Source organism: Tiliqua scincoides, chromosome 13 (genome assembly GCF_035046505.1).
Source record: "Tiliqua scincoides isolate rTilSci1 chromosome 13, rTilSci1.hap2, whole genome shotgun sequence".
Classification (NCBI taxonomy): Eukaryota; Metazoa; Chordata; class Lepidosauria; order Squamata; family Scincidae; genus Tiliqua; species Tiliqua scincoides.
The window spans coordinates 16,512,973-16,526,047 of NC_089833.1; the positions used below are offsets into that span (position 1 = coordinate 16,512,973).

The 13,075-nt window shown below is 49.4% G+C and overlaps 1 protein-coding gene across 1 annotated transcript in view; it reads left to right on the top strand.

The window, feature by feature from the left end:
- Nucleotides 1-13,075, top strand: part of ADAP1 (ArfGAP with dual PH domains 1) — a 47,101-nt gene that overhangs the window by 3,317 nt on the left and 30,709 nt on the right. Inside the window, exons 2-3 of the mRNA XM_066640649.1 lie at nucleotides 4,229-4,359; nucleotides 5,863-5,954. Of these exons, the coding sequence (XP_066496746.1) occupies nucleotides 4,229-4,359; nucleotides 5,863-5,954 (223 nt within the window). The remainder of the gene's footprint in view (nucleotides 1-4,228; nucleotides 4,360-5,862; nucleotides 5,955-13,075) is intronic.

Genomic DNA, 13,075 nt, shown 5'->3' on the forward strand with positions numbered 1-13,075 from the left:
GAAGTCATATTTTCTGTTTGGAAACACTTTTGCTCTCTGGATTGGACCCAAGAGCCCTTTAGCCTAGTGGCGTCGCACCGCTAGGGGTGGACCACACCGGGTGACTCTCTCGGGGGGGGGGTGACACCCCCTACTTGTCAAAATTGTGAAAATCTTGGTATTTTTGAATAATGCCATCATGTTGTATATCATCCGTTGTGTGATTTAATGCAGACTGCAATGAAACAAACTGCGTTGAAATATCTGCACTCTATTCAAAGTTATGGCCAAATCCCCAGAAAAGGTAAACACAACTGCCTTACGTAACAAAAAGTGGATTTTCTTAACTGAAAACTGACCAATGAGACTGATTGTTCTGAGAGTCAATGAGGTGTTGTGATGATACACCAGGGAACCAATAAGGTGTTGGCTTGAGTCAGCTCTCGTTTCCGTATATCAGAGCTTGTACTAGAACCCTTCTTCAGTTGTGTGAGTTGGCCACTGGGTTTTTTGTGGGTTACTGATTTGTTGGGTGACCTGTACAGTTCTGTATTTAAATAAAGTTAATGGGGTTGACCCTGACCCTACCGATGCCACTGCATTTCGATGGTGCGTACGACATTGTAATTTATTCTGTATGGGCTGGTTTGGAAGGAGGTCCATCATGGGGGTGACGCAATGAGCTCTCACACCAGGTGATGCAAGCCCTAGGGACACCCCGGCATCCTGGGTGAGCTAGATAGCACCAGTACAAAGAAGCGACCCCAGTAGAAGACCCCTGTGCATCAATTCCCTGCAATTCCACCCCCCGATTTTCTTGCTTCTCTACTTGATCTCTCGCACTCAGCCTGAGCAACTCTCCTGAAAGTTCTGGGTGGGGGGTGGTGGCTGCCACCAGCCAGGCAACACTGGACTGAACAGACCAGCAATTGGTTTCAACATTGGCTAGCTGCAAGTGTGAAAGCAGACAGCAATCCAGCAGCAGTCCATGTGTCTATTAGTGCAGGTCTGAGGGTCACAGTATGTCCCCAGCCTTGAGCAACCCTGGCTTCTATTAAGCGCTGGCCCTCTAGTGCGCTTGCACTCCCTCCTGTGTTTCTTTCCCACTGCTAGCTGACATGGCCGTGCAATCAGATTAACCTGGCAAGAGAAGCCTCTTCCTGGGCACAGCTTGTTGCGGCCTGCAGCATGACCTTGCGGAGCTGTTGCCCGCTGGCTGAGAACTTGGCTGGCTTGCAGGGCAGTCGTTCCCGAAACGGTGCTGCTGCGGTCATGCCCCGCCTCCAATTAATCTCCAACTTTGCTGCCGTAAAGGCTGCTATACGTTTTTCTTTGCTTTGTACTCTCTCTGCCTTGCAAGGGACACACCTGCCTTGTGTGTGTGTGTTCGGGTTAAATGCTGCAGACGGATTCGCGTCACAGCTACATCTTGTCTTTAAACAAACAAACAAAAAAGCTCATGGAGGGTCAGCCATTTTTGCTTCAGCCCCCTGGAGTGCATCCGTAACTTTGTGAATTTTGAAAATAAAATGGCTAATGTTATAATGCCATCGTACAAATCGAGGGTACAGCCGCACCTGGAGTATTGCGTCCATTTCTGGTCATCACATGTCAAAAAAAAAGGATACAGTGGAACTGGAAAAGTTGCAGAAGACAGTGACCAAAATGATGACTGGGCTGGAGCACTTCTCTTACAAGGAAAGGCTGCAGTTTGGGGCTCTTCAGCCTAGAAAAGAGATGCCTGAGGGGGGACATGACTGAGACATACAAAATTATGCATGGGGTTAATAGGGGGATGTTCTTTTCCCTCAAACACAACATCAGAACCAGGGGACATCCACTCAAACTGAGTGCTGGGAGAGTTAGAATAGACAAAAGGCAATATTCCTTTGCCCAAGCATGTAATTAAGTCTGTGGAACTCCTTGCCACAGGATGTGGTGATGGTGTCTGGCCTAGATGCCTTTAAAAGGAGATTGGACAGATTGATGGAGGAAAAGTTCATCACAGGTGACAAGCCATGATGGATATGTGCGACCTCCTGGTTCTAAAAGTAGGCTGTTTCTCTCAATGTCAGTTGCAAGGGAGTGGTGCCAGGATGCAGGGATCTTGTTGTCTTGTTTGCTCCCTGAGGTATCTGGTGGGTCCCTGTGAGATGCAGGAAACTGAACTAGATTGGCCTTTGGCCTGATCTAGTGGGGCTCTTTTTATGTTCTTGTCTAGTGCCTAATGCAGCCATTTTCAACCACTGTGCCGTGGCACACTGGTGTGCCACGAGTGGTCCACAGGTGTGCCACAGGAATTTGGGGGAAGGTCATTTATTAATAGGGACAATGGGAGATGTGAGCCCCCATTGGCAGCAAGGTGTGCCTTGTCACTTGCCAGAAACCTGGTGGTGAGCCTTGACCATTTTAGTGCCTTGTCAGTGTGCTGTGAGATGTAAAAGGTTGAAAACCACTGGCCTAAGGGGACAAATCAGTACCAGTCTGTGTAATGTATTTTGCACACCCCCTTAAGAGGGGTGGAGCTGATGGGTAGACCAGGTCTTGTTTTGCTGTGCAGCAAAACAGTCCTCAACGTCTTCACACCTGAAATTCTTCCACACCTTTTGGAGTCTGCTCTCACCTGGTCACCAGTGCTGGAATCCCTCAGCGCAGCCTTAGGAATGAGGCAGTGATTTCAAAGCCTGTTTTGGTGACTTGATGGTTTCTGCTTGGAGAGCGGCCATCTCATTTGTAAGCTCTCTACTGGCCCCTTTCAGAATTGGAAACTGACTCTTTGTGGGGAGGAAAAGGAAACCAGAAATCTTCTCAGCTGATCTGAAGTCTTCTCTGATAAAGCACCTTCTTATATTCTTATTGAACGTGGCTCTCGGACTTCCACAAAGAGCTCAGAGCGGTGTGGATTGGTGCCCCCCACCCTTTTATCTGTGCAACAAAACTGCAAGGGGGTTTGGGCTGAGAGACCAGTGGCTTGTCCAAGGTCACCCTTCAGGGAGGGAAGAGTAGTTGAAGCAGGGTCTCCTCCACCTTCTCCCAATCCAGTATTCTATGTACTACGCCATGGTGGCTCTTGACATCAAAAGTGTTTCTGCAGTTTCTAGACATGTAATATCCCACCCTGAAAAGGGGGCTTACTTCTGAGCAAGCATGCCCAGGATTGCAGTGTCGATGATGTGTGAAGCAGGGGCACAGCGCTTCTGATTTGGAACCATGAGCCTGTCCAAGACAGGGCATGCAAACTCCGGTGTTGTTGTCTGCCCAGATATTTGTGCACTCAAAAGCCGGAATTGTGCACAATGGCAAGAATCCACCTGGTCAGTGGTGTAGCCAGAGGGGGTGCAAAGCAGCAAGTTTTGCAGGGAGCCTCACTGCGGCGTGCAAGCAGCCCCTCCCCATCGGAGCCATTCTGGGTGATGGCAAATGTCTCCATTTTGCTCCCACCACCTGGAATGGATCCAAAGGGGAGGGGCCACTTGCATGCTTTGCAGTGAGGCTCCCTGCAAAACCTGCTGCTTTGCACCCCCTCTGGCTACGCCTCTGCCCCAAGTTAATTACTTCTGTTGGTGATGCTTCTCTTCTTGGCTTCTTCCTGCTTTCCAGGATTAATCAATGTCTTTACAGCCTATTAACCATCTTATAGGTTTGGAGTCATTCTTGCATCCTGCAAACCCGGGTGGGTTTTTTTCATTAACCAGAAGTGGCGGCTCCTTTTCATAATTGGCTGCTGCCAAATTGGGGTCTTCGACGAGTAAAATGTTCCGGTGTGTAGAAAGTGTGATTGTGTGTGCCTGGTGACCCTAGGTGGAGATGTGCTGTCGAGCTGATCAACTCTATGTGGAAGCAGAAGGCGCTGGCAATTTATAGACGTGGCTCCTCACCGCTTGAAAGCGAGATGGTGTCTCTGTGGGTGGATTTTCTTCTGCATAGGAAGCTCTGGTTCAGTGGGCTCTATTTCCCCGAAAGCTATGAAGGTCCTGACCCCAAAACCTGCAATTAAAGTTAAGAGTGTTATCAACAAGTCAAGAAATCCCTGACCCAGATTCTGCTGTGGCTATGAATTCATGAGGGTGCTGATTTTTAACCTCTGTGCCATGGCACACTGGTTTGTGTGAGTGGTCCACAGGTGTGCCACCTGTGGGAGTTTGGGGTTAGGGTTTCCAGCAGAGCTCTTTTCCAGCCAGGCGCAAATGTTCTTCCACGGAGTTACAGCCCAGTCTCAACCGTCCTCTTCTTCATTTTCCTCTTGCAGATCCAGACTGGGCGTCTTATACTTTAGGAGCGTTTATCTGTTTAAACTGTTCAGGGAGTCACCGCAACATCCCCCACGTCAGCAAAGTGAAATCTGTCCGTTTGGACGAATGGGAGCCCGCGCAGGTGGAGGTAGGTGCTTTTCCGGGGAAGGCGGTGCCGCCTCTGAATTGATGCACTGTCTTTGAGCTTGGTTTGTCCCTCGCACAGAATTAAGAGGCTGCTTTCACACGTGGAGCCAGCCTGAGCCCCTCACGGCCTCGCTACCCCGATGCATTACTTATTTATTTAAAGAATTTACAGCGCATTCTCCCTTTTCTCCGATGAGCGTGTTCAAGCAGCTTACAGTATTAAAGACGGTATTAAAACACTGCAAACAATTTAACACAAAGCAAGTCCCAAGGATCACATAAAACAGTTGAAATGGCATTTGGTTGAAAACTCCAACCCGTGAATGCTGTCCTAAATAAAAAGAATCTTAAAGCCCCCCGGCTGACCTAGGGGGGAGCTGTTTGTAATTCTAAGGGATGGGAATTCCATTATCAGGGTGCCACCACTGAGAAGGCCCTGTTTCTTGCTGCCACCCCCCCCCCTCCCCAGCTCATTACTCTTATGCCTGGACTTCCCTAAGGCATTTAATGTTCAGACTGATGGTGGGATGAGAGCTTTAAGTACTGCAGCGTGAAATGGCTTGCCATGCAGCCTAGGAGGGCAGTGATCTCACAGCAGACTTTAAACAGGACAGCTGCCTTGCCTTGTCTGCGCTCTCACGAAACGGCAGAGCTCATTGCCACCTACGGTGCTGGGGGAAATCTCGCGATTCAGTCCCACTGAAAAGACCGTTCGAGGTCACCAGTTAACTCCCCTTGGCTCCCAAAAAAGGATGTCTTGCTTTATCAGTTTGCAAAGAGTTTCCTTCTCAGCTCTCCTACAAGACAGCATGTTAAATGCCACCCGCTGGTGATGCCCCTTCATCGCTCTTCCTCCTGCTCCCTGAAAAAGGAAGAGCGGAATGCAGCAGCAGGAAGTATAAAGGAGAGAAGAGTGATGGGCTAGATCCTAGGGCCACTCTAGCTGTTGGGCCACTCTAACCCACTACTCTCCTCTCCCCCACTCCAGGGAGCAGGAGACATGATACAGGCAACTGCTCTCTGCCAATCTGCGACCTGCAGCAGCTGCCTCAGTTGACCTCGTAGATGGGTCAGCCCTGATCCTACGGCAAGGATAGCTTGTAGGAAACAGGCTTCTGCTGAGTCAGGTCATTGTCTGTGTGGCTCAGCACTCTCTCGTCTGAGTTCCAACTCTAGAGGGTCTTTTCCAGCCCTGCCCTGAAGGTACCAGAGACTGGACCCGATAATGTTTGCATGCAGACCCAGGATCTGCTCCTGCATAGTCGTGCGAGAAGCGGAGGAGGCAGACGATCCCAACCGGGCCTGATTGCAAGGTTTAAAATGTGACTTTAATGCGCAGGGGAGACGTGTGAGCATTCGCCCATTGTTGTGCATTGGGGACCGGTTGGCCGACAGGTTTCTGAACTGGCCCCTTGCCATTGAAATGAGCCCTGCAGGATTCTGGAAGGTGACATCTGCGTTTCATCTTGTCGGCGTTTTTAACGAACTGCTTTTCTCTTTGCAGTTTATGGCCTCCACTGGCAACAAGGCCTCCAAAGCGAAATACGAATCGAAAGTCCCACCTTTTTATTACAAGCCAACTCTTTCCGACTGCCCGTAAGTCTCTCCAGGCAGGGTTCTGGTTGATAAATAGCTTGTGTGTGCAGCTGCCGCAAATGTAATATTGTTTGGCTGGCCTGGGCTGAATTTTTTAATTCCTCAGTGGGGCTTGACTTATGAAGAGGCCCTGAGAACCTCCAATCTGCTTGGATGCCTCAGGGAAGGCCGGCGTCATATGGGGGGGGGTATTCAATAATTTCTGTGCGCCTGAATGTTTTCAGGGGGAAAAAACAGCCATTTTTGTTTTCTTTCTCTTGCTCTCGAGTTATAAAAATGCCAGTTTTAAAGTCATGGTTTTTCCTCTACCTTCAACCCACGTACTAAGTTTTGCATTTGTGCTTGGTTAGGATTTAATCAACTGCTAAGTTAGGGAACAGCCCTGCCGTTCAGGCCCAGGCCCATCTAGTCCAACTTCCTACATCTCACAGTGTCCCACCAGATGCTTTCAAGGAGAAGACAAAAGATCTTACTAGCCAAGATGTGTATGCGCAACCTCCTGATTTTAGAAATGGGCTATGTCAGAATGCCAGATGCAGGGGAGGGCAGTAGGATGAGGTCTCTTGTTATCTGGTGTGCTCCTTGGGGCATTTGGTGGGCCGCTGTGAGATACAGGAAGCTGGACTAGATGGGCCTATGGCCTGATCCAGTGGGGCTGTTCTTATGTCCTTAACTACAATTCATAAGAACATAAGAACATAAGAACAGCCCCACTGGATCAGGCCATAGGCCCATCTAGTCCAGCTTCCTGTATCTCACAGCGGCCCACCAAATGCCCCAGGGAGCACACCAGATAACAAGAGACCTCGTCCTGGTGCTCTCCCCTACATCTGGCATTCTGACTTAACCCATTCCTAAAATCAGGAGGTTGCGCATACACATCATGGCTTGTACCCCATAATGGATTTTTCCTCCAGAAACTCGTCCAATCCACTTTTAAAGGCGTCTAGGCCAGACGCCAGCACCACATCCTGTGGCAAGGAGTTCCACAGACTGACCACACGCTGAGTAAAGAAATATTTTCTTTTGTCTGTCCTAACCCGCCCAACACTCAATTTTAGTGGATGTCCCCTGGTTCTGGTATTATGTGAGAGTGTAAAGAGCATCTCCCTATCCACTCTGTCCATCCCCTGCATAATTTTGTATGTCTCAATCATGTCCCCCCTCAAGCGTCTCTTTTCTAGGCTGAAGAGGCCCAAACGCCGTAGCCTTTCCTCATAAGGAAGGTGCCCCAGCCCCGTAATCAGCTTAGTCGCTCTCTTTTGCACCTTCTCCATTTCCACTATGTCTTTTTTGAGATGCGGCGACCAGAACTGGACACAATACTCCAGGTGTGGCCTTACCATCGATTTGTACAACGGCATTATAATATTAGCCGTTTTGTTCTCAATACCCTTCCTAATGATCCCAAGCATAGAATTGGCCTTCTTCACTGCCGCCGCACATTGGGTCGACACTTTCATCGACCTGTCCACCACCACCCCAAGATCTCTCTCCTGATCTGTCACAGACAGCTCAGAACCCATCAGCCTATATCTAAAGTTTTGATTTTTTGCCCCAATGTGCATGACTTTACACTTACCGACATTGAAGCGCATCTGCCATTTTGCTGCCCATTCTGCCAGTCTGGAGAGATCCTTCTGGAGCTCCTCACAATCACTTCTGGTCTTTACCACTCGGAAAAGTTTGGTGTCGTCTGCAAACTTAGCCACTTCACTGCTCAATCCTGTCTCCAGGTCATTTATGAAGAGGTTGAAAAGCACCGGTCCCAGGACAGATCCTTGGGGCACACCGCTTTTCACCTCTCTCCATTGTGAAAATTGCCCATTGACACCCACTCTCTGCTTCCTGGCCTCCAACCAGTTCTCAATCCACGAGAGGACCTGTCCTCTAATTCCCTGACTGTGGAGTTTTTTCAGTAGCCTTTGGTGAGGGACCGTGTCAAATGCCTTCTGAAAGTCCAGATATATAATGTCCACGGGTTCTCCCGCATCCACATGCCTGTTGACCTTTTCAAAGAATTCTATAAGGTTTGTGAGGCAAGACTTACCCTTACAGAAGCCATGCTGACTCTCCCTCAGCAAGGCCTGTTCGTCTTTCCCAGGAAGCCTTGCAGGTCTCTTGTTATCTGGTGTGCTCCCTGGGGCATTTGGTGGGCCGCTGTGAGATACAGGAAGCTGGACTAGATGGGCCTTTGGCCTGATCCAGTGGGGCTGTTCTTATGTTTTTAAATTCTTATCCTGTTGCCACTCCCTTAGGTCTGGCATTCAGAGACAACCTACTTCAAAAACCAGGAGGTTACACACACCCCTAATGGCTTGTAACCTGTGATGGGCTTCTCCATCAATCTGTCCTGTCCTATTTTAATGGCATCTAGGCCAGATGCTACCATTGCATCCTGTGGCAAGGGGTTGCACAGATTAATGACCTTCTGGGTAAAGAAATAGGTAAGGCAAGGAAAAATGCCTCTGCCAATCCGTACAGATGGTATTCAGGATTTTCCTGTGCTCCAAGAGCGAGGCTGGTTCCGGGAACATTCCCCCACTATGAGCCTGCTCTTTAAGGCGAGTCATTTGTAATCTAAACAAAGATGAAAAGCTCTGTCAAGCTCTTGTATCTGGTCACCTAGGGTGAATAAAAATGCACCCCAGGCGAGCAGCCAGCGCCTTTACATAGTCTCACTGTTCGTCTCCACTGAGCTGATGTATCTCTGGGTCTGTCCCAGTACAAGGCTGATGCACTTCACCTCCCAATTCTAACTGAGTTTCCCCCAAGTTTTCTTTAGGCCTCTGTGCTTAGACGTTCCCTTATCTGTTTAGTTCTGCTGGGTGGCAAGTGCTGTAAAGGTTGCAGGATTGGACTTCAACCAAGAAACTCACCATTTGCAGCTTCTTGGAAGCCTCTGGACAGACTGAAATTTATTCTATTTCTGCTTGTATTTTCTGTTCTCTCTCTCTCTCTCTCTCTCTCTCTCTCTCTCTCTCTCTCTGCAAGGGGGGGGGAACAGTGACGTGAAAATAAAAGGTTTAAAAAAGAATACCGTAGAAGCGAATGCAGGCCAGGAATGATTCTGGAGCTCTGAGTCAGAGATTTGTCATCTCCTATTCAGGCGGCCTCTGGAGGCAGGAGAGAAGGAAAAGGGGCTTTATTTGGTCTGTGGGACAGGGTGGCGTGTGGGTGGGATGCTCCACAGGGATAGCTCTGCAGTGGGCCTTGCAAAAATAAAAAATAAAAAAATCACATGCAGGTCAAACTGCCTGTGACGTAAATCACATCTGCTTTGGTTTTTTTGGGGTGTGTAAGTAGCACATGGGAGGCACAATCTGGATCAAGACAACAGCAGAGTGAGTGGGGTGTTGGGCTTGAACCCCCCATTCCTGCGCGGCATGTACCATATATCATTCCGAAGGGGCTAAAAGTCACCTTCCCCAGTATATAGATATTGAATATTCCTGAAAGGGAAGGAAGAAGCTTTCATTGAAGGCAATGGGACCTCTTTTGTTTTTCAGGTGTAAATGCCTTGTTTGGAATTGTGATTTGGATTGGGCCCACAGTGGGGGGATAGTATGAAATGCCCCAATCCACCTCCCCTCTCCTTGTCCCCATTTTCAGATTGTTCCACGTAAGCTGTTTACACAAGAAAAAGCAAACCGTCCAGGGTGAATGACATACTAAGATTTGGACCTCAGGCATTGGGGAGGGGGGAGTCTACGCCCCGCTCCGCTGTTTGGCTGAACCCTGAAGCAGCAATTTGCAATTCTTCAGACTCAAAGAAACCATCAGTATATGTTCCAGTGTTCCTTACTCATTACCTATGGATAGAGGTGGTTGAAAAGTTTGGTGTTATTACAATGCAAAATGTGCTGTGTTTTTATTTAATGGTTGGTTGGCAACCTTCAGTCTCGAAAGACTATGGTATAAGCCTACAGCACCCAGTATTTCCAAGCAGTCTCCCATCCAAGTACTAACCAGGCCTGACCCTGCTTAGCTTCCGAGATCAGACGAGATCGGGCATGGAAAGACTATGGTATAAGCCTACAGCACCCAGTAATCCCAAGTGGTCTCCCATCCAAGTACTAACCAGGCCTGACCCTGCTTAGCTTCCGAGATCAGATGAGATCAGGCATGTGCAGGGTAACAGTTGCTGCGTTTAGTGATCAACAAAAACAAACACCTCTAGCTATAACTTTTTCTCCCTCATACTATTTTCCTAATTAAAATCACACACTCCCCTGAAGCTGCTGTTTACCCAGTAGGACAAAATATCCAGGTATTTTACAGGTATCCTGAATGTTTTTCCTTGTGGGCAAATGGTAGCTTTGCAAGGCCCCCCCCCTCCACAATTTCATTTTGGGCAACCATGCAGGGTTAAAGTTTAACCCCCTCTCCTCTAGCACAACTTCCTTCCTTACTGATTCCAACACTTAAAAAAAAAAAATTGGGGAAGTCCTATTCAGGCACCCCCCATTTCAAAAGAACTTGAGAAGAGCCCTGCTGGATCCGGCCGACGGCCCCCTTGAGCTTGGCAGCCCATTTCATACAGCGGCCATTGATAGACTTGTGGCCTCATCTTGCAAAGAAGGTGCTTCAGTGGCCAGATCTTCTTGGCTGCCCAATTTTGCGCTAGACACATCCTGTCTAACCAAACGTGGCTCAAATTAGCCTTGGCTCTGCCATTCAGTGAAAGCTTTTTCTAATGTGGCATTGAGGGTTAAATTGGTGGCAGGTCTTGGTTCTCAGATGGTGTGCAAAAGGAAGCCAAGGAGTTAAATTTATAGATGTTCAAAACATGTTGCTGAGACGGGGGACCTTCATCAAGGGCTTTGTCAGGAAGCCTGTGGTGAGGTGAAAGGGGGAAGCAGAGCAGATGCAAGACTAAGAGCTGCTTGCCGTTGTTGGCATCAGAGAAGCCATCCTGGGTTAGGCCTTGGCCAAGAGGTGCTTCTCCAGCATCTGGTTAGAAGCATCTCCTGGTGGAAGTACAGGGGACTCTCTTTATCCTCAGACTTGGCATCAGCGCATTTCAGTATTTGTGGGGGCCGAGCCCATGACTGGAGAGCCTCATAGGACCTCCTGGATTTCATTTTCCTTGGGATTCAGTATCCTGGAATGATTCCTTTGTGGATACCACCATAGGTAGTGGGTAGAGCTTTTAAGTAAGGGACTTTGATTTCAGGTGGAGTGGTGATCTTGCTGAGAAGGGTGGCCAACCCTCCAAGATGGTCCTGGAACCTCCATACCAGTCTCCAGGGGATGACTGCAGGCAATTCTGGAGGTTTGGATAGGGCCTCCCGAAATGGCCAGCCTTGGAAAACAAATTAAATCTCCAGGAATAGCTTTGGTCCTAGTGGAAGAGCCTCTCTCTCGCATGCAGGAGTTTCCTAGCTTGAATCTCAGACTGTGTCTCCAAGCAGAGCTGGGGAAAAAGAAAGCTTTGGAAAAGCTCCAGCCAGTCAGATTAGACCAGTGGTCCCCAAAATAATGTACCCCACCCCCATTGCTGGTGTGGAGATTGGCACCTGGAAGTAGTAAGCCATGACGCGATGACGTCACTGCCATTCGCTTTGGGTTCTGAGACGATGACGGGACCCTAAAAATGGCAGTCAGATGCTCAGAGTGGATGATGGGCTTTTCATGCGGCAAACCCCTTGTGCACGGAGTTCTGCCCGCCCAATCGAGCCTCTTGGTACTGTTTTCAGCGTAGCATTGGGTGCTTGCTTCTGGGCAGCGAGCGTCCTGTGGCACCCCTGTGCATTTGCCACACCACCCCTGGGAGCCACGCCTTGCAGTTGGGGACTGCTGGAGTGGACTGCACGGAGTAATCGCTCTGGCTTGGGACAAGGCAGTTTGCTCTGTTCCTAATGGGAAGGGTGATGGCTGGACAGCTTCCGGTGACCTCCCTGCTCGGGGAGTGAGTGTTGGCCGGAGCAGGTGATACTAGGTCACATGGGTGACAGTCTGGCTTGCTGGTTGAGCCTCGGAAGAAATGGTTTTGGTCCGATGACTCAATGCTGTTATGCTGCTGCTAAACTGGAAGCGTGAACTGTCTTCTAAATGTACAGGGAATTGTTCCATGCAAGCTCTGTGCATCAAAGGGGAGGGTCAGCTCTTCGGACAGGAAGCTGCCTGACTAAGACCAGCCTCCAGTTGCTTAAAAGGCCTTTCACATTTGGCCACTGAAATGGGCCCAAATGAAGACAGCGGGTGCCCCACCTTCAGTCTGAACACTGCGGTCAGTGGACGACTCCAACCCTTGTCACGCAATTAGCCTGAACAGGCTATATCTGGAAGGGAGTCTGCCAACTCTGGCCAAAACTATTCCTGGAGATTTTTTTTCTTCTTCTTGCTGGAGATTCCTGGAGGTCCTGTGAAACTCTCCAAGATAGCTTTCCACAGGCATGTGGAAATCGATGCTGAGTCCGGGGGGCTGTGGGCCAATTCTGGAGGGTGGGCATCACTGCAGAAAAGGTGGGACCTTGTGATATCTCATGCCTGCCAAATTGGGGAGGGTGTAGAGACAGAGCCCAGAATAGAGGGAGAACACCACAAGAGCCCCACTAGATCAGGCCAGAGGCCCATCTAGTCCAGCCTGCTGTGTCTCACAGCGGCCCTACCATATGAATCAAGGAGCAGACAAGAGAAGAAGATACCCTACATCTTGATGCTACTCCCTTGCATCTAGCGTTGAGGGGAAGGCTACCTCTCAGACCCATTGTTGGCATCCTTCAGTCTCGGAAGACTAGGGTATCGTGCTCTGAATGGTAGTTCTGGAATGGTGTCCTCTCCAGTGCGCGAAGCCTGGGTAAAATAGGTATGGAGGATAGGCTGTTACCCATGCTGCAAATCCCCCCTCTCCACATCACTGGAATGGTCCAATGGAAAGGCAGAAGCCAATACGGTTGGTTCCAGCGGCGTCGCAGGAGTTGCCAGAACGTGACTGTGTTCAGCCATGAACTGCCTCAGGGACTCCGGCTCCGGATTTTGCCTCGAGGTTGTCTCCTGAAGCCTTTTCCGTAACTGGATGTAGCCACAAGGCAGTGGAGGTTTGGGGTCAGAGTTTTCCTTCTCTCAGATGAGCTGCCTTCCCAGGCTGACGAGTCCCATCTACCCGGTGGCTGTTT